The 27,116-nt window shown below is 34.0% G+C and overlaps 1 protein-coding gene across 1 annotated transcript in view; it reads left to right on the top strand.

Annotated features, from left to right (window-relative positions):
- Positions 1 to 27,116, top strand: part of Sema2a (Semaphorin 2a) — a 799,786-nt gene that overhangs the window by 736,533 nt on the left and 36,137 nt on the right. Inside the window, exon 7 of the mRNA XM_081733673.1 lies at positions 24,527 to 24,757. Within this exon, the coding sequence (XP_081589799.1) occupies positions 24,527 to 24,757 (231 nt within the window). The remainder of the gene's footprint in view (positions 1 to 24,526; positions 24,758 to 27,116) is intronic.

Raw genomic sequence — 27,116 nt, forward strand, 5'->3', positions numbered from 1 at the left:
ACCGTTTGCCTTCTAGATCAGAATGTCTCGGTTAATATCCTGAAAGTTCCTTAAAGAGTGGTAGCAATGGTAAAATGGAGAAAGAGGGGAAAACGAGAGAGACTGCATATCGAGAGAAACAGAGAAAAGCGTTGCCAACTGTGTACGTACAAAAAAAAGTTCTTTTTACTATACATACAGCAACATAGTAAAAATACGTCAATTTTAATAAAATTTTCACAAAGATAAACTCGAACATTAATTATTAAAAGAATGAGTACATATTATTCAAGTTCTAAATGCAAAGGTGAGAATGATCGAAGAACATTGCTAGAATGAACTCAAAAGAATTAACTTTTTCGAAATTTATATGAAATTTCATAATATATTGAAACAATAATTAATGAGCAATAATTATATTGAGATAATAACTAATGACGCAATAATTATTGAATCAATAACTAATGACGCAATAATTATATTGAGACAATAACTAATGACGTAATGGTTATTCAGACAATAACTAATGACGCAATAATTATTGAATCAATAACTAATGATGTAATCATTATATTGAGATAATAACTAATAACGCAATAATTATTGAATCAATAACTAATGACGCAATAATTATATTGAGACAATAACTAATGACGCAATAATTATTGAATCAATAACTAATGACGCAATAATTATATTGAGACAATAACTAATGACGTAATTAATGGTTATTCAGACAATAACTAATGACGCAATAATTATTGAATCAATAACTAATGACTCAATAATTATTGAGTCAATAATAATTAATGACGCAGTAATTATTGAATCAATAATAACTAATGATGCAGTAATTATTGAGATAATAACTAATGACGCAATAATTATTGAATCAATAACTAATGACGCAATAACTATTTAGTCAATAACTAATGACGCAATAATAATCGAATCAATAACTGGTATTGGTATTGATCAACACCAATATCATCTATGACTTACGGTTCCCGAGATATGGCTCCTTAAAACCCCCGAAATCGGAACTTTTTTGGCCAATATCTCGGGAACGGTAAAAGTGACGCGAAAAATTCCATCACTTCTTTCCGATAGTTTTTGATGCTCTATCAATTGGAGGGCTCAAAATTGAAAAATTCGCAAATAATAGACACACATACAGACATTGAGAATTCAGTAACAAACTTCGTAAATTCGTTGAAAGCTATTTTCATATTGAAAGGACTTACGATTACAATCACTGTGTCTACATAGAAGGAAAACATGTAAATTACCAGAACATGTAGGCAGTGTTCTATTATACAGTCTTGTGTTTGTTGAGTATTTTCTGTTTAATAAGGTTGAAAATGACCTCTTCTGAAAGGTCATTAAAAGCTGATTGAGGAAACAATTTAGTGTTGTTTGTTCTGCAACAGAATAACATGTTTGTTTCCTTGTACGTGCATAAATATTTGGAATTAAAGCAAAATTTCTCAAACATCTACCGTGGCACAGTACTGAAACAGAAATCATGTACTCTGTTTAGGTAAAGGAATTTTCATATTGTATGTGGGGATAGCAACTGAATATCTATAAGAAGGGAGGTATCAGTTTGAAAATTTAGAATATTTCCATCCACATCCAGGCCCGTTGCTGGAATATTATAATAAGGAGAACAAGATAATTTTTGGCTACCTAATTTGAATTTACCATACATTTGTGCTTTTTAAGTTCATAAACATTACTGTTATGAAATACGATTTTGCTTAATGAGCTGCTTATGGGATAAAACATTTGAAATGAATTAAAAACGAGCCCAATTTTCGCACATCCTATTGATTGGTTAGTTGATGTTTAATGTTCCTTTTCAGCATCCGATGTTATATATATATAAAGCACGAACGTTACTACAAAAGAGCATTGTATTCGATTGTGAATAGATACGTCCAGCAATTACCTAGTTATCATTAAAAAAAAAATGTGTATTACACGTTTTCACATGCTATTTACAAAGTTCCCGTGTATCATTAGTGACACTTGTGCCTTTGAGTTCTTCGTTCCTCTTAAGGGTATATCAATTTACTGCTTACAATTTCCTATAAAAATAAATAAAGAAAAAAACACATTGTGGAGAGAAAAGCAATACCTCTTTATAAGTTTAAGAAAAATGAAATGAAATCTTTGAGTTTTACGTCCCACGGTTATGCCAGTTAGCCTAAAGGAGACGGTGATGATGAATAATGAATGATGTGGTGGAATGAAGAAAGTGGGAGGAAACGGGAGAACCCCGAGAAAACCCACGCACACGGTATTTTTCCACCACAAAGTTCACGTGGCAGGAGCTGGGATCGAACCCGGGACCCCAAGCACCAGAGGTGAACGCTCTACCACTGAGCCACCGTGGCCCCTTATAAGTTTAAGAGTTGTTGATTTTTTTGGGCTAAATTTTATTAACTATACTGAGTATGAGTAATGTCGCCTTCCCAGTGTTATAATAGAAACATAGATGAGGGTATACTTTGTTTATCATTTGCATCTTAGTAGGTAGCGTGGTTATTGTAGAGCATTTCTTTTCTTTTTAAGTTTTAGAAAAATCTTGATTTCCTCGAAAACTGCACATAAGAATTTACACTCATATCATTTTTTTTCAACTCATGAACTCGATTGGTACATGTTGGGCCGCGGTGGCTCAGTGGTAAAGTGTTCACCTATGGTGCATGAGGTCCTTGGTTCGATCCCAGCTCACGCCAAGTAAACTTTGTGGTGGTTCGATGAACTCGATTAGAATATATAGGGCCGCGGTGACTCAGTGGTAGGGCGTTCACCTCTGGTGCATGAGGTCCTTGGTTGAATCCCAGCTCACGCCAAGTAAACTTTGTGGTGGACGAACACCGTGTGCGTGGTAGGGATGCGCACGAGACAAGGTTTGAGGCTGTCTCGTCTCGAAAATGTGCTGTAAAAGTGATGTCTCGACTCGAAAAATGTATTCTTTTCTATTGAAAGAGCTGTGTCTCGACTCGAAATTTGTCAGGAAAATTCTGTCTCGACTCGTCTCGTGCGCATCCCTAGTGCGTGGGTTTTCTCGGGTTATCCCGTTTCCTCCCACTTTCTTCATTCCACCATTTCATTTATTTCTCATCATCACCGTCACCTTTAGCCTAGCCAGCGTAACCGTGGGATATAAAATTTAAAGATTTCATTTAGATTGGTGTATGTCTCACCTTTTGTACTTTTTGGGGATAAATCTTAATTATATTGTAGAATTTATAGCCAGAAAATGTTTAAGTATCAGTTCATTCATTATACTCGTGAGAAAGTTACGTTTTGCACCAAAAAGGGAATTATCGTTGAAATATTCATCTTACATAGTGAATATTAAATACACATTTTTTGTACACATTCCTAGTTGCCATAATTTTCCCAACAATATATTGTTAGCTTTTGTAAGTTAGCAACAATGATAAGAAATCTGCTTTTACCTCTAAAGAGAGAGAAATAGAGAGAGAGAGAGATTTGTGAATTCCATGGTTCTTTCTCTCTCTCTCTCTCTCTCTCTCTCTCTCTCTTATTCCGTAAAATTCTGATGCAATTTCTCGTTTTTTTACTTCCCTCTCCTTCTCCCTTTTTGAGATAGTATTTATTATGTAAACAGATGACGCGCATAGCAGATGCTCGTAGTAGACGAGGGAAAGAAAAGGATAAAAATATTATAAAAGGAAAGAAATGTAGAAGAGGAGAGGGGTAATAGAAGGATGCAAGAAACATATTTTCTTTGTTGTGTCAAATCCTTCAAAGCCTTATCACGCTTCAACTTAATATTGAAGAGAATACGGCAGTTTAACGGTAAGTAATTTTCAATCAGTTAATGATGTCCATCGTGTCTGTGGGTTTTTTTCGGGGTTCTCCCGTTTTTCTCAATATTCTTATTCTACCATAATCCTTCCATTTTCATCAACCATCAATGGCATAAACGAGGTACGTTAAACTAAATATTTCATTTCATTTCGTGTAAATTCCAGGGATGAGAAATAGAAGAATACACATCAGATGTTGGAAGAGAGTCAGGGGAATACGGTGGATGATGAAAGGTGTCATACTACATCTCATGGAGAGACTCCGCCGTCCTCTGCGCGCCGTATGAGTTTTCATTGTTGTGCAGTATGAGCACACCGTGTATGTTCACCGTTGTTGGATGCTTGCGGACAAGTTTCACTCAGCTCAGCACTGTAACAATCCGCAGTATGGTTTCGCCTTGGCATGGTAGATCACCTTGACCATATACCACCATATAAACAACAACACTTTCTGCAGGTAGAGAGATGTTTTTGGAAATCGTCGTGTGCGTTGATCGCGATCTAATCACTGTCCGTACCATTTACGATTGTCGTTAGCAGATCTATTTTTAATCAGATATGACAATCCGATCCAGAAAACCTTTCCTGGTATTCCGTGCACTGAAAAGAATTTGCACACGTCCAGAGGTTGTTCTTGTTAGCTGTGATGATTCATGTAATAACCATGAGTATTTTTTTTATTCTTACCGACTGCACAGATCTGCCGATATCGATAGTGGTATGGTATACACGAATACTTTCCGGAGAGTTCACTTCCACAATATTCCTGAGAAGTTCATCAAACGGTTGCTTGCCGCAGGGCCCATTTCTGTGATACCGACGAGAAATTTGACAATTCAGCGACGAGTGGTGCGTTCATTGGACTACTCGTGGCTCAAATGTATTATTAATGTTTTTCGCGGCTAGCTATTCAGAATGTTCCAATTTCAACCCGTAAAGGAAAATCATTCCCAATTGTGTGTTCTTTCTTGTGTTTACTTTCACACAACCCTGTTAACAACACATTGTCTCCTAACTGATTAGGCACCCTAGTCTGTTTTCTGACCGTGTACGAAGATTATGGCATCGTACACGTGATCTTGGCCCGTCCATTGGTTCAGTTAAAAGCGAATGGTTTCCCATCAAACGTAAAATTGGACAGTTCAATCACACAAAAAAATGTCTACATAATCACGACTAACGGGAAAACCATGAAATTGTAGTTCATACAATTATAGAGCGAAAGACGACTCATCGGACAATATTACTTTCTTCCAGCCATCGGTGGCCCATGTTTTATGTTCCCAGCGTCTGTTTCGCGCTACCGCGTTCATGGTGCTCATAATGTTTCGAAATCGCAACTAAACAGCAAATGTTAAACTTATGCGTCTTCTTTTGAACTGTAATTTTAGAAACATATCCTCCCAGAACCTGATTGAATTGTGCACTTACTTGGGCTACATTAGCTCTATGAATGTTAGTGAAAGCCTCTTCAAGGTGCAGCCATTCTTCTCACACATGATAGGTTTCCGTTCACTATTCCTCTTCCTTATGGTTCTTGACATGAGTTCTGCATGTTATTATAACTTTGGATAATGTTGCTTTTAATGTACGTAACACAATAATATTCTTGGATACACTTGTTCCAACTAATCCCGCGCCCATAATTTGCCCTCTAGATAAATCAATGTCTGGCGAAATGCACACAAGAATCTGCACTACTATCCATTATTACCCAACATACAACTAACGTAAAACAGTCGCAGTGCGTAAATATCCATGTACCACAAATATTACGTGTTGCGGTATATTGGTCTTATTATATTAACCCTTTAGAGACGGCCATAGCATATAGAAATGTAGCCGATCGTTCCGTTGAGGACGGGTGTGATATAAGCACATTTGGACGGTAATACCAGAAACGATAAGGCTTCTTTAGATATGAGCGTGGTATATAAACACAGAGCCGATCGCTCTGTTGAGGATGAATGTGGTATACAAACACGTCTGGATGGAGAGGACAGGTCTGGTTTAAAAGCTTTATTTGAGTGTAATTTGTTAAATAATACATTGTATGTATTGGAATATAATAAGACTGCAGTTCGAAAATAATAATAATAATAATAATAATAATAATAATAATAATAATAATAATAATAATAATTATTATTATTATTATTATTATTATTATTATTATTATTATTATTATTATTATTATTATTATTATTATTATTATTATTATTATTATTATTATTATTATTATACTAAGTACTTCGTTTCTTGAATCTCTGAAAAAAGACTGATTTAAAATAGGTGTCCCTAAAGGGATAATAACTGTTTGTGCATATAGAGGGTGTTTCGAAACAACACCGACAACGTTTGGAAGGTGATTCCTATCACCAAGATAAGACAAAAAGTATAGACCAACCTGGGTGCATAAATACTTCCTTTTGGAGTTATGGGCTGCAGGAACTAATATGTGTCCTATCCAAAAATACGTATTTCAGAATCCTAAGGTACTCAAATAACAATTTTTATAGAGGGAGTTTGTCTACGGGCATATAATTTGAAGTACTCACCAACTATCTTTATAAAAATTGTTTCAGAAGTACCACAGGATTCTCAAACATGGATATTCGGATAGGGCACATACTAGTTCCTAAGTAAAGTCTTGACCTGCCTACAATAGATCCCATAGTTTTGGAGCTATGGACCCTATATATTATTTTCTCATGTTCGGCAGCCTATAACTCCGAAAGGAAGCATTTGTGCACACAGGTTGGTCTATACTTTTTTGTCTTATCTTGGTGTCAGGAATCACCTCCCAAACGTTGTTGGTGTTGTTTTGAAACACCCTGTATAATTACTATTAGTCCTGTTAGAATTGATAAAATATATTTTCTGGTGTTATTCGAATATCCAAGTATTCGTTTTAAGTATTCAGATAATTTATATGTTATTGAAACAATTATTCAAGTAAGTATTCATTCATGGCACTATTGTTCGAATAATTCGAACACTCAAACAACGAGTGTTCGAAAAATTCAGTATTCGAATTAATGAATCATTGAAATTTTAGTGGTGCTAGTTTCAATATCAGCATCCATATAAAAGAAGCACTATGAGATGATATTATTATTATTATCGAAACTTATTATCATAGTGCTCGATCAGTGTGGAAATATTTAAATCCAAACATTCAAACAGGATAAAATAACTAGGTATGTATATGTATGTATCGATCGCAACGTACACATTACTTGTGCAGCCAGAGTTGAGCGTATATGAGTGTTGTTTGTTCCTCTAGCATGCAGCTAGGAATAAACACGAAATCTTTACACTAAACTGATTTTCTAAAATAATGTGCTTGCAAACTATTTATATCTTTTGCTTTCAAATGAAAATTTTTGCTCTCGTAGTTCTCTGGTTGTTGAATATATATATATATATATATATATATATATATATATATATATATATATATATATATATATATATATATATATAAAATATCTATTTTTTAAAAAAAATAGGAATGAAGGAAAGAAAAAAATGAAATTGTGACATTTCAGTTAAAAAAGGCATGGCGGTTGCACATTGTGTGGGACATTTATTATCGCTTTCCTGCATCGCGCCGCTGAGTTATGACGTCACACATGCCAGCGATTACTCGCCGGATTACACCGACATTGCATGAGGGAGGAGAAAAAAAACAGGGAAGAAGAAAGTACATGAATTCAGCAATAAATTCATGCTTCCCGCGGATTAAAGCCAATCTCAAAACCTCTCGGCAGTCTTTATTCACCAGTGGTCGAAACAATAACACAAGCGGAAGTACAGAAAGAAAAATCCAACTAATATTTTATACTCTCGTAATAATAGTAATAATAATAATAATACTAAAAAGCAAACCTTGACATTAAGTAATAAGCTGAAAGGCTACTGAGAAAAGAACGTTTTAAAAATGGATTATGATTGTTGAACATTGTGCACTAAATCTCTCCTAATTGGCAGCACAACATACGAGTGGAAATCGATTGTCATTTGTTTCTCGTTGCTGATAAATGTTATCGTATAGATTAGATGTAAAGCTGGGAATTTTGTACATTTTTAGTTGTATCTTCATCAAAATTAATATATATTGGAGTTAAGGTCCTTTTCAACATGGAACCTACAAGCTATCAGACGAAAACTGGTTCAAGTGAGATCCGAACTAGTCTTGCCCACGAGGCGAGAAGTACACTCATGTCCAAAATGTCTGTCGCATATCTATAACTGTCTTCTCGTAAGGATACAATTTGATAGTGATTTTGGAGGGTAACTTTAATACTGTTACTATGTGTATAATCGGGAAATGTATATTTGTAGTAAATTTCATAGGAAAAGAATTATAGATATGAATATTGGAATGAGTAAAATAAACTGTTGCCAAATGAACAAGAATTTTTATTTTCGTTTTATTGTTCTTATTTACTGCTCTTTTGACATGAAATTTTCCACATACATGTCTTTGCCGATTATACACATACTAACATTATATAAAAAAAATACCGGGCGAATTCGTTATCAAATTATATTCCTACAACATATTTATAGACATGCGACAATGGTTTTGGACATGAGTGCACATTTTCAAATTCTGAGTCGAGATTAGAAACAAAGACAATTCTAATCTCGTTTTAGAAACTAGAAATTTCTCGAGTCTCGTGGCTCAAACACCATTTTAGTGTTAGATGATTGATAGTATAAAAACTCTAAATTGATAAAGTGATTTATGAACATAATACACTCCAATAATAAATACGGTTTAAGTGTTCTTATATCATACCCTTCGTGGACCTCTAGTGACGCGGAAGGATTTTAATCACTTTTAGGTGAAACCCATTGTTTCTTGTCTCGTTTCATTTCATGGGCACCACTAATCAGAAAGGTTATGGCATTTATATGCAAGGCCTTAATGTGCTTTGTACAAGAATGCCACATAATGGCAATTCATGTCAAGTACAATGTAATTTATGAATTAAGGTGGATCACTAGGTGTTTCGGTGCTACGCTAAACGCTGCTTGAATAGTGCGGCATTGCCAGATAGAGTCGAGTGCTTACTGAAGCAGATAATAAAGGAAGTAATCATGGAATTTTGCTTTTATACTTACGGGAGAAATTAGTTTTCGACCTTATCGCAATTCACAGCTAAGTTAGGCTTCTCGAGTTGCAACGCTAGAATCCAGGAATTTTCTTATTGTGACCACAGTAAAACGTACAAATTTGGCAACAACGCATTAGGACGTTCTGCGCAAGTTTCTTCTCAAAATCTATTTCCTTAAATGTAAATGAATAGTTAAACGAAATGTGAAACATAACACGAATAACGATCAAACAATATATCTATTTCATAATAAGACCGTTACTTTAAAATACTTTACACATACAAATGAACATTTCGTAAAACTAAGCACTTCTAGTGGGATCTAATAGTAAATGCCATCTTGTGTGCTCATTGTCAAAACGAATCAAATATTTTCTTTTATTTGTTAACCTTTTTCGATATCAGAAGAAACAACCAAATAAATCAGTGTTCTGTGTTGTAGCTGAAACATAACTCTATCTTATAGTACAATATTTACAGTATGTAACGTTTCATTGCGCAGTAGTTAAGGGAATGAGCTAAAATATATATTGACTTCCGGGTGGTGATCCACTTTAAGCAACATAGACACAGTATGTAAAGAACAGATAGTTGTTACCGTTTACCTCTAGGACAGTGCAGTATTTAACAACCTTTACTATCAACTCGCATGAAACAAACTACCATTAACAGACCATAACTACATTTAGATTTTTAGCATTATTATTTATGTAACCGCAAGTTAGTCAGGAGTAGGGTTCCTAACTGTCCTGATTTGGGCAGGATTATCCAGGAATTTTACGTGTTGTCCAGGATGAACTTTTGTATTTACCGGGACGGTTAAAATTCCGGAATTCAATCTTCTGTCTTTTGAATAATGAATATACATTACGTTGGTTACAAAAATAAATAAATAAATAAGTAAAACGCAAGTTTGCAACTGTCGCAATCGCAGTGTTTATCGAAAATCGCGAGTCTCACGAAAAATTCATCTGAGGCGGCAACGACTGATCTTCCCAGGGCAGAGGTTCTAGCTGGGAAAAAACAATTGGTATTCCTTTCTTTTTCCGTGTATACTCATAGTTTTTTTTTCTAATTTACACTAAAAATCCTTAAATTTGATTTAAACTATTCACTGGGCAAAATATGTTTAGTGTAAAAAAATATTAATATGTAACAATTTCGTCAACTAATCCAGTTTGGCTTCATCAGATGTTATCCTGAAGCCAAAGTGAAAAGTTGGCGAAAATGTTACGCGTTAATAATTTTTATAATAAACATTTTGTTTTAACGTATAATAAAAAAATAACAAAGCTTGAACAATGGAAAACAAAAGAAATTATATTTTTAAAAAATGACTTGATTTGATATTATTGTCAGGACCAAAAATTTATATTTTTCTATCCCAGTAAGTACAACCCTCTGCATTTTCTTTTTCTTTTCTTGTTTTTTAAGTAAAAATGCCATAAATAAAGTATTTTTTGCGTGCATGTGTGTGTGCGTTTATTATTATGATAATGCTACTTTTTCTAAATGTACTTTTTCATAATTCATTATCATGTAATTATGCTGTAAAATACGAAAATCACAGACCTGGAAGTTACAAAAGCATCAATACCAATAAAGCTAATTATGTAATGTTTAGAAATCTAATTTGAAGCTGTAATATAAAGTTATTATTATTATTATTATTATTATTATTATTATTATTATTATTATTATTATTATTATTTTAGAAATCTGTCTGGTTACAGGTATATTTCTCGATTCGTAAGTCACCCCACAGATCAGCGTTTGTCAACCGGTATGCCGCGACACACTGGTGTGCCGTGAATGGGCCGCGAGGAATCGAAACAAAATTATTAATTTTATAGCAATCAAATTGCAAAACGTAGGGAAAATTTTTATATTTATATTTCCCATTACTATGAACCTCTAGTATGAATCTACAATTTTAAGTTGCATATCGGGTTACTGTTCTATACATTTCTAATGTTGAAAAAAGTATTTGTTATCATTGTTATGACCATTAGTGCTTCTTTATTGTTGCAGACTATTTCGTAACTTGAAAATTTAAAATATCATTCAATTCTTTCGACAAAAATTACTTACATTTGTGTTTTAAAAGTATAAGAGATTTGTTTGTTCGTTCGTTATTTAGTGATCTAAGGTTGGATACAGTTTTAAAAAGAAAGCGCAATTTTAAAATCCTGTGTCCAATATTTCATTGCAATTGTTTTCTATTTTTAAATTAGAATGAAAAATAAGCATAATGATTTACCAAGGGGGAAAAACAGTGAAAGAGCTTTCTTCTCTGGGAGGAGATCAATAATCACAGAAAAAATACCACTGTGTTTTATATTTACAAATAATAATATCTATAAGTGTGCCGCGAGAATCCAAGTAACACCCGCAGTGTGCCGCAAGTTGAAAAAGGTTGGGAAACGATGCCACAGATAAATGAGCATGCACAGATCTATCGTCAAATATTTGTCCCGGCATGAGCTAGTTGGGAACCTTAGTTGGGGACAAACTTTAAAAAAGAAAAATGAAAACAATTATAATGTTTAATTAAGTACGATTTTAACGTGTAGCATAAGACGAGCCGAAGGCTTCACGGACCAACTAGTTATCATAATTGGAAAACTTTTTTTTTAAGTGAGTTGCGGTTAATTACGCACAGAAAAAGTACATTTTGAGATGCTTTTCGTAACAGCATTGGGAAACTTGTTTATTATCAATTCTTGCTCATTGAGTGTGATTCCTCTGCTTTCAATGATAGCGGTGGGGAAGGGGTAAAATGAAGATCGAATTCAATTTATTCAGTAGAACAAAGGCGATTATGTGGGAATAAAAGTTGGTTTGATTAATTTTTGATTTAACATGACTGTATACATGTACGAAATGAAATATCATAATAGTAATTATTTGCTCATGGCATTCATTATTGTTCAGTCAGAAATAACAAAACGTCGAAAAAAAATCTGAAAATCCAGTTAGATACTTGGTGCGACACATCAGTTGTGCCAGAATCGTCAGCATTTTCTGCTAGCTGTTGCAGAATTATACTGTCATTATCGGTAGATCTCACTGGGACAGTTTAATGGCAGGTTGGTTGCAACCGTGCGGGTTTGGATAGAGAGAGAGACGAAAATACTTGTAACTGGTCGTGAATAAAAGTGGGAGGGGAAATTAGAAAGATAAAAATGACAATTGAAACTGAACAGTGCAACCAACCGAAATGATCCACAGAACCTCATCATGTGCCAGAGAAGTGTCAGAATAGGCCAGTCAGGCGTCAAATTTTGGTTATGATGTGCTGTGCAAAATGTTACATTAGATTGGGATAATTTGTGCACACATCATCTGTATGAATGGAAAAGCATGCCTAATATTTTTTTGTGACTCTTGGGAATTCTGACTGGTATCAAATTGTTTTACGCTCTATATTTTCAAAATAACAGGCTCGGTTTAAACCATCACACTGATGGGAGAGGGTAAAAATTACTTGCAGGGAGAGAGAGAGAGAGAGAGAACATGTGATCTTCGATTTAAATGAAATGGGAAAACCAATAAATATATTGTTGTTACAAGTGCTGTGTTCAGAGAGAAATTTTAATATTTTACCGTATATATCGTGTATACATGTAGGATACGAATCTACACAGTTTGGGTTGTGGTATATTTTTATTTTCTTTATTTTTCTTCCCTGTCTTTAACCACGGTAGAGCTCGGATTATCTCGCTCATATTATTTCGTTTAGTTCATAGAAATATATCGATTATGTAGGTATAGGCTAGGGATGGCCAAAATTTTCCGGAATCGGAAATTTCACTTTCCGGATTTTGGAGAAATACCGCATTTCGGAAAAATCTGGATTTTTTCTAAATTCCGACTTGTTTTCGAAATCGAAATTTTCCGAAGTCTGTTTTTTTTTTTTTTTTTTTTTTTTTTTTTTTTTTTTTACGACATCCAGAATGTTTCCGATTTTACTTTGCGGATTCCGGAAAGTAAACATTCCGGAATTGGCTAACCCTAGTATTGTGGGGAGGGGGCAATCCCCTCCCCAAAGTTTGATTGGATTCCCCAGAATCTGGATATCTTTGCTTGTATATCTAACGACAAAATACACATACCTGAGCGAAACCCTGCCCCGAATTTCACGAAAATCAGCGCCACTAGGTATAGGTCTTATCTTTGAACATTTAATCTAATAATACGTAGAATTTAGAGCTCTTTTTCGGAGAGCATCATGTTAAATATGAGTAATTATTAAATAAAAGTATTTTGCCTAAATAAGACAAAATCTGTGGGGAAAAAGGATTAACAATAAGTAACACAAATTATATGAAAAAGTTGGGAATCATTGCTCTAATTGAATGCATCAAGCACGATACATTTCGCTAGTATCCTAATAAATTCCCATTTAGTGTCAAGGATAACCTGTTTAGTGGCAACCCTGATTGCACTTGCGAACCATATCTCTGGCAGTTGCTATTGTTATACAAAATTACTTGTGACTTGGCGTTGTTGTAATTGATACTTCTAAGCACTTTTCTTCAAGCACTTTACATACTAATATGTTCCAGTCATCCACTAATATTATGCACCTGCTCTGATAAGGAATTCCCAGAGCTCTATGTAAATGAAGGAGAGGAGAGGAATATTCATGGATGAAATTGCAGAAGGTCTGTCTGGAATGTACTTAGCACCGTAATAGAGCCGCTCGAGTGATAATGAGATTTTGGCTTACGAAGTGGGGAGACTATTGGCGAAGTTGGCGTACCTCAGGGACACCTCATAGGCCTACTCTTAATGGAGAGAAAGAGAGAGAGTCCTGTATCCAAGTTTTACCTTAAAATTTTAGAAGTATTGTTTTTTTATTATTATTTTCTTTCTTTGTTGTTTAATCTGATGAAACTTAAATGTGAATCTGAGAAAAGGAGACCGACTTTGCCAAGTGTTATAATACAAATAGTAATGCTTCTTATTTTTTAAAAAAAATGTGAGATTTGTATCTTGAATTTGTCTTGTTGAATTAACTTCTGTATTTATTTTGTATTAGCTATACTACATAAAAATCTGTAGGATTAGTGTAATTACAATTTTTGTTGTTCCCCCTTTCTCACGCCCCGAGTAAGTTAGTAAGTGAAATAAGAGAGTTCAATCTACATATTGTAGCTTTCTTCATTTATATTCTAGTGGAATTATTTCTAAAATAAGTAATACTACCACTTAAAAAAGTGCTATAGCTCAAGAGAGATGTTTTTAGTGGATATCATGTGCTCAGCACATCGGCTCCAATCGCTGTAATTTTTAACTGTTTAGGCCAGAGATCGCTGGCTTACAATTCTGTAATGATGCTGGACCTTAACTGAAAATTCTGTGCTTTCACCTAGGTACGCAGTTTACAATTCGATTACACTGTAGCAGATTGTTTGTTATATGGTATAGGCCACGCATGTTCAAGTTGGAACAGGGAATGGACCAACCTCAGAGAACTTACTGGCGTCGAGGACCGCACGAGACAATGTAGAATATTTTTACAAGAATTGAATAGCCATATTCAATATATAAAATCGTTTGTCGTACACTAATATCACAGGAACATAAAAACTGTTGCAGCAATAACCAAAGTATTTAGTTACTAAAGAAAAGGAGGAAAATCTATTTATTTACCATTTCAGTGGAACAGTTGACCAGCCTGCCAATGTTCAGTGGTACACTCTACACTGGATGTTTCAACGCGGAGGATATTTTCGAGGTGTACATCAGTTGTCCAAGAAAATTTTCAGCTCAATTTAAGATTTAACGTAAAAAATTCATTTTCAATAACGTGACAGGTGGGCCGGATTAAAGGACTCAGCGGACCGAGGATGGACCGAGGGGCGGGTGTTGCATATGGTTGGTATAGGCTAACTAAACAAGATGAAATTGAAAATCAAGCCGAGAGCATGTGCACCAAGAAGGAATAATTTATACTGATTTTTCTGTTGCTGGTAGAGAAGTATTATATTTCGGTTGGAAATTGTACATTTCTTTGTAAAATTTATTACTGAATGTACAATTAACTTCCTTGTGTAGAATATCCACACTCCTTTCTTCAAGCAATCTATTAGCATTTGTAGGTATGATACTTTAAAATAGAAAGCTTAGGTGTGTTATAAAATCATGAAGTTTATACATATTTGTTACTTACTATGGGAGGAAACTACAATTAAATATATATGATTAACTATAGTCAGAAAAAAATATCATGTTCAAATCGAAAACTTAACGATAAAGAAAACATTGTTTACAGTAGACATAATCTGTGTTTACACTTGTATACTATAAACTGGTCAAGCACGGCGTACTTCTAGCGGGTTCCAAAAAATGGAACTGACAGTAGTTATGGCTTGCGTTGATCTCTAAACATTACAATGAAAAAGGAAATTGTATTCTTTTGAATACATTTCGCAAACAAAAGAACTTGAATAAAGGATAAACAAATGACAAATAAAGATGATAAGGAAACATTTTGTATTAACATAAATAAGAATTATGTATCGGTGTGCGACTTCTGGAATTTTGCACATGCTAATATATTAGTGAAAATGTTAATGTAACATGTGCACTTTCTTACAGTGGAATAAGAAGTTATTCCGAATTGTAGCAGAGTAATACCATACCAAGACATTCAGAAAAGTCTTCCAAGAGCTTTTCTTAGTGGTAACTTTCTGTTGAAGAAGGAATTAGAGAAATTACTAGCTTATTTAAACTCAGGCACATGCCAATAAGTTTTTTAATTGCCGAAATTTTCAATCAAAACTGTCATCTTCATCAGCGGCAATTGTTATCTATATATATAAAAGAGAACGCACAAAATCCTTTGTCCGCTCATCACGCTAATACGGCTGAACCGATTTCTTTCATTTTTGGGGGGTTGTTAGGATTTGGACCCTAGATGGTTTTTATCATATCACTTTAATTTTCAATTACCAGTGTCTTGAGATAATTGACCAATCAGGTGTCAATACGTACAAAAAATCCTTTGTCCGCTCATCACGCTAATACGGCTGAACCGATTTCTTTCATTTTTGGGGGGTTGTTAGGATGTGGACCCTAGATGGTTTTTATCATATCACTTTAATTTTCAATTACCAGTGTCTTGAGATAATTGACCATTCAGGTGTCCATACGTACAAATCCTTTGTTATTAGTTCATCATAGGTATAAAAATAAACGTATTTATATGCAACCCGCATGACCCTGTGACTCGGCGGGTTAACATAACTGACAGGCGCTATAAATCACTTGAAAGCGAAAAAGTAAAAATTATCTAAGTAACAAAGTTTATTGCGTTCCGGGGTGACCGCAGCGAAGCGGGGTGAACGCTGCTAGTTGTTAATCAAAATATATATTGCTCTTTCCATCACATCTATTCGCGCCAATCATATATTGAGTATTTGACCAAAATATGATTGTTGCAAGGAGATGTGATTGAATCAACAGTAGATGATTTAAAAGAAAATGAAATACGCCGCTGGTGAAGATGGAAGTTCCCATTGAAAATCCCACAATTAAATGAATATATTCACATGTACCAAAATTTAAATTAATATTTATAATCGTGCTTCGGTTTAGTTCCCTAAGAAGTTAATTAGATTTTTTTTTCACACTGGAATTTCAGTGGGAAAGAGAAAATTCCTTATCATCTCTTGAGTTTTTAGTATAGTACCTAAGCCAGTTATTTCTTGCACTAGATGAAACCTTTCATTGGTTTCATCTTCAAATTATTGCATTTAGAAATATAATGTCAATATGTAGTCTCTTGCTCTCTGATATCTTTCAGTAGCAAATACCATTGTTTTTAAAAGCACCCACGACACACATTGTTAGACGAATTCTCTGCTCAAAATATTCTCTTTGTGACATTTTGATCCAACGACCATTTCACATTTTTTGTATGACAATAGTTAATAAACCGAACAAGTTAGTTTGTTTCTAACTAATTTGACGTAATGAATATACCGCGTACATCAAACGTTAAAGAATAACTACCATGTAAGAAATCGCTCTGTTCTTACGGACAGTCCCCAGTAAACGGGAAGAAGCTTATTTGACATCATGACGCATATATGTGTGTCAGAAATACTGTAGCACGTTTCTTCAATTGTCACTTGAAGTAAGTAAAAATTCCATATTGTGTTCCTCATATCTTCCTTTTCTCTCTGTATAAGTGGCTACAAATTTTAAACAGATATTACTGGTGGGAAATTTGGTTCATTTTCCGTGGTTGATCCTCTTATTCCATTTGAAATAAGGTATGATTTCGCAGGATTTCTGTGTGCTTAAGTCACATTTGGTTTCCAACATGATTTCCGCTCACTTCCGAAAGAAGTCATGTCTTTGGATAAACTGAAACTGGCCATAAATGTTATTATTCAGTCAGTTGAAATGATTCAAGCAGAAACAAACTATATGACAACAAACATACACCATATTTCTCGATATGCGTAGAACATTCCTCCTTATATAATGCGCGAATCCAGTACAGATTCTATTTGTCCAGTTGCAACGGTAGAATTATGATTCCGTCTTTTGATGTTCGGTTCCGCCAATTATACTGATTCAATCCACTCTGGTTCTGCCAAAGTTAGTGTGATTTCTTGTAGAGAATAGACCCTTTCAATCCAGTGAAGGATTCGTTCCGTTTTGGAATTACTTATCACTAGGAAAGTAACTACCCTAGCTGTAACCTTGCACTGGTAGTAGACACTGCATAACAATTCTCTCTCTCTGTCTGTCGACCTACCAAGTTACATGGCAACAACTTTTTAAATAAGTGGCTAACGTTCGGAAAAGCCGAGTTTAATTTCAGGGTTTAATTTCATACTTTAAGCGTGATGTTGAAATGGGACGAAATAAATAAATAAATAAACCGTAATAAACATCCTGAATGCATCCATTTCACTTACGTTCTCCTACACATGTATACGTACGTGAAAAACAAGCTTAGTTTAATATTTTTCAAGTAATATTATTTGTTCTGGAAAGAAGTAAAATACCCTGTTAAAAGTACACGAATGAAGCAGTACATGCATTTTGTTGGAAATTGTGACCCCTTGACTCTGCTTTTACGGCGTCACTATTCCCTGGATATTTTCCTCTTCTTTTCCTGTCTTGCGGCAGTGGCCACACTAACTTGTTCACCCTGAAGCATTTAATTCTGGTAATTTACAATGCCGAGATTTGCATAATTGGAACCGCGTAAAAATGTCTTCAGTATATGAATATTAATCATGAATATTTTTTGACTTTATAATGAAGTCTTTTTTTCAGGGGGTTGCATTCTGATTGCATGACGAATCACGAAGTCTCAATTGATTCATCATAGTTAGTTTCATCCCGTTGATAATTAAGAGCGATCCTGAGTCATAACTTCAAGTGGGAATTTGTTTCAATTAAGTCTTGAATGAGGCATCAGAGAATTACATTTGCTTAATTTTTCTTTTTCTTTCTTCCTGCTAGGAATGTGCTGAGGTGTAGTATCCTTTTGTAACACAAAGAGTAGTACAATACATGATTTTCTATGTATGAAATACACTCCTTCAGTATTGTATAAATCCGAAACTATTAACCATGAGATTCAATACTTAAAGTTGTCTGACTACATCCTATTCACTCTTCCTTCTAGATTGGAAAAATCCTGACTATATCCTTTTCACTCTTACTTTTAGATTGGAAATAATCCTGACTATATCCTGTTCACTCTTCCTTCTAGAATGGTAACAATCCTGAATATATCCTGTTCACTTTTCCTTCTAGATTAGAAATAATCCTGACTATATCCTATTCACTCTCACTTTTAGATTGGAAATAATCCTGACTATATCCTATTCACTCTTACTTTTAGATTGGAAATAATCCTGAATAACCTGTTTACTCTGCCTTCTAGATTGGAAATAATCCTGACTATATGCTATTCACTCTTACTTTTAGATTGGAAATACTCCTGACTACACCCCGCTCACTCTTACTTTTAGATTGGAAATACTCCTGACTATACCCCGCTCACTCTTACTTCTAGATTGGTAACAATGCTCACTATACCCTGTTCCTCTCACTTCTAGATCGGAAACAATCCTGATTATACTTTGTTCACTCTTACTTTTAGAGTGGTAAAAACTTTGACTATACCTTGTTCACTCTTCTAAATGGCAATAAACGAAAACTATTTGTGTTCTTCCGCTCTCCAATGATCTAATTGGCTAATGATGCTTCACTGCCATGCTTACAGAAAGAGAAATAAGTTATACACTAACTTTTCCACGAGTTCAGGTTATGTACAGAATATGCAAATCGGAAAGTGGTGGTGCTTTGTAGCACGATGAATTTCTCTCTTAAACTTTCTTCAAAAACTAATGGTTACAACACCCCTACACAGTTGAACTGGTGCCATGAGAGAGTCCCTTTATCGCGCATGCTTATACGCAATACTTCTAACATTTCATTACATAAATGTAGCTAATTGCAGTATTATTGTGCAATTTCTATCTCGTTATTGTTTACAATTATAGTACCTTCATTTTGCATAAGAACATATACGTTAGTAACTGAGGAGCAAATCAGAATGATTTAGTTACAGATGGCTTTGTTTATGCTCGTTTAGAAGTTAAGTGAAACAGATAGTAGGTTGAATTAGTGAAGTGTTTTCGTTTGAGTAGTGTTGAGCCTACGATTTCCTTATGTTATTCGATTTCGAACATTCAGTAACTGAAATAGTCATTATTCGAACAATTTATTTCAATAAATGAATTGTGATTTGAATTACATTAACACCTCTTATTTCTTAAGGAATTGAGTTCATTAATTACTGTATTTACAACGCATGTTTTTTAAATGTAAGTCCAAGAATGGAATGCGTCTTATACAATGATACAGAGGTTTTGATTAATTTAATTTCAATTAACTATTTCCAATTCTGTGTTGTTTGATGTCTTACCTGTTTTCTTACGGTGATCAACAGTATTTCATTGATTCACTGTTCAGTTACTTAGTAAATGTAATTTGGATGCAGTCGCTTTATTTATTTACCGTTTCAGAGTGTACATGCTTTACTCTGGACGCACATGCGCTATGAACATTCCCAGATGTACGTGTAATTCTACGTTTAACTATGCTTTTGTTAACGTCGCATATGTTCCTTTCTAAAAGGTCACTGCACATTTTTTTTTATCTAATATGTAAAAATGAACGTAACTTCGTTTGTGACTTAATCACTCTTGAACAGCAGGACCGATCTCGATCAAATTTTCAACAATGATGAGGTTCGGGCCTGGGATGGTTTTTATCATATTACTTTGACGGTGCAACTTAGGGAAGAAGAGGGGGGATATATATATATATATATATATATATATATATATATATATATATATATATATATATATATATATATATATATAGTGTACATACAGGGTGTTTCAAAACAACACCGACAACGTTGGGGAAATGATTCCTGACATCAACATAAGACAAAAAGTATAGACCAACCTGGGTGCACAAATGTCTCCTTTTGGAGTTAGGCTGCCGAAAACATGAAAAAATGAAATTTAAAAGGCCATAGCTCCAAGACTATGGAACCTATCGTAGTCGGGTCAAGACTTCACTTAGGAACCAATATGTGCCCTATTCAAAAATCCATGTTTCGGAAACCTAAGGTACTGATGCAACAATTTTATAGAGGTAGTTGGTGAGTACTTCAAATTATATGCCCGTAGCCGAACTCTTTCTATAAATATTGTTACGTTGCCACATAGTGCAATTCGCGTCTCCAGACGAGGACCAGAAACATATACAAATATATATATATATATATATATATATATATATATATATATATATATATATATATATATATATATATATATATATATATATATATATATATATTGTTTATTTGGACTTGTAGAATAGTGCTCTGTGGCCCGTGGGCGCCATTTTTAGAACACCTGGTATAAATGACAGTGACTACAAACTTTAATAACTGTTGAACCACCCGACCGATTTCGATCAAATTTTTAACATAGATGAGGTTCGAGCTTGAGATGGCTTTTATCATTTCACTTTGACGGTGCAACTTAGGGAAGGGGAGGGAAATATATTTAAAAATGATCGAAAATGACCGATATTAGTTTCGAATGCATAATTTTCGGGTTCGCTGAGACGAACATTGACACTCCCGATGTCGTTTAAATCCAAATTCAGACCTTTATGTCCAAAGTGAAACGTATTCTCCCCGTCGAAGAATGGGTATCTTGCTAGTAAATAACATACACTAAAAGTTGAATACAGAAAATGGGGTTTCGTCTTATATACTGGCAAATACGGTAATTATTCCCATCGAAGTAAAATACCAATTGAGAAAGGTTAAGCATCTGGTTTAGTTTCAAGACTCAATCCGAAATTGATAAATTAGAGCTTGTATGTTAAAATCGACAGATTGTCATTGCTATAAAGCATATTGTGTCTTCAAAGTAAGAAACACGTGTCTTTGATACTGTAAAGATGAAAAGAAAATGTGTACTACAAAGGAGTATAAAATGCTTTAGGCTAGCCAATGAGACCACAATAATGTTAAGAAGAAAGCTAATATCAACCAAGAAAGAACTGAAATATTTAACATCTTCTTAATGAGCAAGGCGTATGGCTTGTCGACCCTGAACAACCTCGCTGAATATAGAAAATTAAGTCTTCCCACTTCTTGAAAAGATAAAAGACTCCAGACCTATTACATGTAAATTAGCTCATAAGCTTCAGGCAACCTTTTCTTATACAGCGGTCGCTTCTTCGGTTCTAGATTCCCTTTCCTTCCCTCTTTAGTCATCTCACCTCCTACTCCCAAGTGTTGGATTCAAAACTGCTAGACTTTATTTTTCTTTTTTCTTCCACTCTGTTAGTAGTGAAAATTTAAACACGCTAAAAGTTTTTTTTTGTCTTTTTTTTCTTCTTTATAAATTCTTGTTCTACTCATTAAACCTTTATTATGGCCCATCCTTTTTGCTCTCCGTAATTGTTCACAGCCAATTACGAGAGAAAGAATGGCTTCTCTTATGTTTTCCTATTTTTTTTTTTTCTAGAAAAGAGAAAAGGAAATCTGTATGGGTTCGTGGTCATGAAAATAAGTCTTGCTCCACTAACCATTTATATCTATTTTTTTCCTTTTAAAAAAATAACAATGAAGCAAATCGGACCTTTGCAGGTCGTTAACAAACGATGGCAAATTTGTCTAGAAGTAAATTACTGTGAAAAATAAAGTGTTATTATAATTTGTATGGAATATTCTTTTAAATCTTCTTTTCATTTTATTACAATTTTTTGAAAGATAATTCATTATAATTTTCAATTTCATTTCAAGTGAGTTATTTCGTGGACGGTCTCTTCTTTTTATCAAGTTTTCTTTGAACTGTGAAAAAGAAGAAAATAATAACAAAAATCCTCATGAAGATAATAGTAAAGTTTTTTTTTTTTTTTTTTTTTTTTTTTACTATACTCATTTTTCACATAGTTACCATAAACATACATATATTTGTCATACGAAGTGGCTTTTATATACTCACTTCAATAAACATTGCCAACAGAATGTTAAGTCAAGACTTTTGTGAACTGAAAATGACACACAACTGTCGCACTGTCCTTTGTTACACTGTATTCATACGGAAGTATATGTTGAAATAAAACGACCATACCCAATGGCTTCTGTAAATAAATAAGTGTGTCTATTGTCTTAGGTTCTTCATTCTAGTACATAGTACTTTTCTAGGATTTTCCGTCTTTCATCTTTGAAGTATGTTTGGAAAGCAACAAACTAGGATTTATAACTAACTTAGGATTAATAAGAAGGATTAGTTTACTTCTTAGATAATTTTCCTTCATACTGCTCCCCCCCTCCCTGTCCGTCAGCTGGTCGTCAGTATAAATTCCAAACTGCTGCTTCTGTGTACGCTACAACGGGAAGTGAATGAGCCACATTTACATTTTAATGAAACGTAATTTTAATTCAATTCTTATCGATAAATTTATATATATAATTTCTAAAATATAATATATAGTTATCTGTTAATCTTGAGTTGTATGGCAGAAACAGCAGTTTGTGAGGTTTGTTCCTTCGGCGGTAGGAGTTTAGTACATTACGACGTACTGCCATGATAACAGTGTTTCATTTTGTTTCTTAAAAACAAAACAAAACAAAAAAAGACGTATTTCTGGAAATTACTGAAAATGATTGTTGTTTCCCCTCTCTTTTTTAGCATTACAACAATAGCTTTTAGTAGTTGTAATTACAAGTTCTCGCAATTACATGATTTAAGCAGTGTTGTAAATTTCAGCAATGTTTATCATATCTCCGGAACGGTTTGAGTTATCGAAGACAGTAAACGGCAGAATAATTTATACGTGCATTGCACACCATACAAGCAACTAGATATGATACTTACCTAAGCATTTTTTTGGAAATAAAGCCTTTTAAAAAATCAAAAATTTCAAGTTCTGTAACTTTGCTCCTATTCATTCGAAACAAGTCATACCATGACCATGGTATCCAACGCTAAGGTACTTTCGATTGCATTATCCTGTCCATCTCCGTTATGTGTGATAGAGGTTTCCAAAGTTTGGATGTTTGTGATATTATAACATCCTTAGTTTGCAACACTGACTAATAAATGTGGTAGTTTAAGTTTTCGTTTGACATGTTAATTTGAAATATGTAATAATCTGACATAATGCCATTTGAAAAAAAAAACATAATTTCATATTGGGTTGGCAACACTGTTCATCCAGTGATGTTACAAAATGCTTAGGACGTTGTCCCCCTCCCTATAGTTTCTTGGTCCAAAATTTCGCTTCTCTACCTTTTACGATTTCTGAGTTATTTACTACTACTATTATAAATAACCACTCTGCATATTTCTCAGGAGGCTAATGGAATTGAAACTGTTTGGATATACAGTTGGATCACGATAACTCAAATTCCTTGATGACTCAAATTTTTTCACATTCCTTTGAGTTCTCCAAAACACTCAATGTTAAAATAACCTCTATAAGCTGAATGTTTAAAAATTACAGCCTCCATAAGTCGAATCGACCTGTATAATTCGAATTTCTCTTGATGTGACCTCGATAACTCGAAGCTAAAGCGCTATGCTTTTACGTAATTGTCATTGTTGCTAATGTGTAATGAAATTGTGTTTTACTCATGTATAGACACGGAAGTCTCTCCTAAAAAACAATACATGTAGAGTACATTTTTACTAGTCATATTATTTAATTTAAGGAACTTTCACAACTTCGAGTTCTAGAGGTTATACGTATAGTCACTTTTAACGAAGAGTGGCGAAACCTTGGTATCTCTAAATTTTTGTCGTTACCATTTTGATAACTCGAACTTTCGAAAAAGTCTATAACTTGAATTTTTGTCTATTCCCTTCACCTTCGAGTTATCGAGGGCCCACTATATTTAGTTAAATGTCTCGTTGTATTATTTAATATTCATTGTGATGTGTAACAAATTTACTTATTTGTGTTCTAATTTATTCCCGTCATCCTTTGCAGAGCCAAACTTTGTGGGTTCTTACGACATTGGAGAGTATGTGTTTTTCTTCTTCCGAGAAACAGCAGTGGAGTACATCAACTGTGGAAAAAATGTTTATTCCCGAGTGGCCCGTGTATGCAAGAAGGACACCGGCGGAAAGAACATATTGAGCCAGAATTGGGCCACCTACTTAAAAGCTCGTCTCAACTGCTCCATTCCAGGGGAATTCCCGTTTTATTTCAATGAGATACGTAAGTACAGAAGCAATTGCTTCTTTGAAATGAAACATGTCCAGTGTGGCTGATTGTCTCCTTGAATAACATTAATTAATAGTAATAATAACTGTCATGTATAGTAATGTATTAAAAATGTATGAATATCTGTCTTTTTTTTCGTACCTCATTTGCACTAGCAAGTAGCATATTTTTAATGCAAAGGCTTTCAAGAATGGCCACAAATGTATATTTTATGGTGAATGTAAGGGCTTCTTACTTGCAAATAGATGGCAGCACTTTCTTATATATTGCCAATGTGTTTTTAATGGAGTGGCAATATTCAGAATAATTTAGTCGAATTCAAGAGATTAATCTTGAAACTTTACTTAACGACAAATTGAATTAATATAATTAGAGGATCATTCAAATTCAAGATATGGATGTTGAAACTTAACCAAAAGACAAATTCGATTAAAAATAATCGGAAAACAATCCGCCATTGAAATTAAAGACGTGAGTGTTGATAATTGGCTCAAAGACAAACTCAATCAATAGTCAGAGGATCATTCAAATTCAAGACATGGAAGTTGAAACTTAGCCCAAAGACAAATTGATTCAATAATCTGAGAATCATCGATCATTCAAATACTAGAGATGATGTTGAAACGTTACTCAAGGACAAGTCGAACCAATAATCTGAGAATCATCAATCATTCAAATTCAAGAGATGGTTGTTGAAACTTAACCGAAAAACAAATTGGATCAATAATCGGAGAATCATTCATCATTGAAATTTAAGAAATGGATGTTGAAACTTTACTGAAAGACAAATCGAACCAATGATCAGAGAATCATTGTCATCCAAATACTAGAGATGATGTTGAAACTTAGCCCAGAGACAAACTGAATCAATAATCAGAGGATCATTCAAATTCAAGACATGGAAGTTGAAACTTTGCCCAAAAGCAAATTGATTCAATAATCAGAAGATCATCAGTCATTCAAATTCAAGAGATGGATGTTGAAACGTAGTCGAAAAACAAATTGGATCAATAATCGGAGAATCATTCATCATTGAAATTCAAGAAATGGATCTTGAAACTTTACTGAAAAACAAATCAAACCAATAATCAGAGGATCATCAGTCATTCAAATTCAAGACATGGAAGTTGAAACTTTGCCCAAAAGCAAATTGATTCAATAATCAGAAGATCATCAGTCATTCAAATTCAAGAGATGGATGTTGAAACGTAGTCGAAAAACAAATTGGATCAATAATCGGAGAGTCATTTATTATTGAAATTCAAGAAATGGATCTTGAAACTTTACTAAAAAACAAATCAAACCAATAATCAGAGGATCATCAGTCATTCAAATTCAAGAGATGGATGTTGAAACTTGGCCCAAAGGCAAACTGAATCAATAATCAGAGGATCATTCAAATTCAAGAAATGGATCTTGAAACTTTACTGAAAGACAAATCAAACCAATAATCAGAGGATCATCAGTCATTCAAAATTCAAGAGATGGATGTTGAAACTTGGCCCAAAGGCAAACTGAATCAATAATCAGAGGATCATTCAAATTGAAGACCTGGAACTTTCCTCAATGACAAATTGAGTCAGTCTTCAAAAAATAGTCCGTGTATTTTTTTAAAATTATTTTGTTTAATTTCTTGTTAAGAACTATTTTATTTACACCAATGTATATGTATGTATCCAATCCAATAATACATGTATCCAATAATACAATTCGCTCAGCAATTAATGGAATGCACTAGTTGATATCTGATGATTTATTTAATTAGCATCTGAACAAAGTGTCAACATCCATCTCGTGAATTTGACTCAATTATTGTGAATGTTTGTTACTCAATCAGAAATACGTTGGGAAGATAAGAGAAATGTGCTGCCATCTATTTTGACGATATGCACACCTTTACACTCACAAGTAAAGGATCCAAAGGATGAATTGAGTTGCGGGATAAGAGATAGTGCACTTAATAGAGGATGTAAAAATATGTATATGTGCAAAGTTATAGCTGCTGAGTGCCATAAGAAACGGAGGGGGAGGGGGTCAAAGTTGGTGGGAGAAGGTCTATTCTATGTTATAGAAATACATCAAATAAACTGTTGAATCGTAAAAATAGTGAAAGATAGACAATGCAAACGGTGGTAGTTTCACATATTGGCAAAAGAAAAATAGACAGAGTAGATTACAAATCTCCGTCGCTACCTTGAAATCCGCCATTTTGAAATCTGTGATATAAACTCCACATTTTTTCGACCAAAAGCGAAAAAAAAAAAAAAAAAAAAAAACAAGCGGAAGCGGTTCTTCCAGATCGGAACGGTACTCTTCGGCACTATATGAAGCCAATTGGAAGTAATGTCATAAA

The sequence above is a fragment of the Thermobia domestica genome, chromosome 12 (assembly GCF_964235325.1).
Source record: "Thermobia domestica chromosome 12, izTheDome1.hap1.1, whole genome shotgun sequence".
In the NCBI taxonomy this organism is placed as follows: Eukaryota; Metazoa; Arthropoda; class Insecta; order Zygentoma; family Lepismatidae; genus Thermobia; species Thermobia domestica.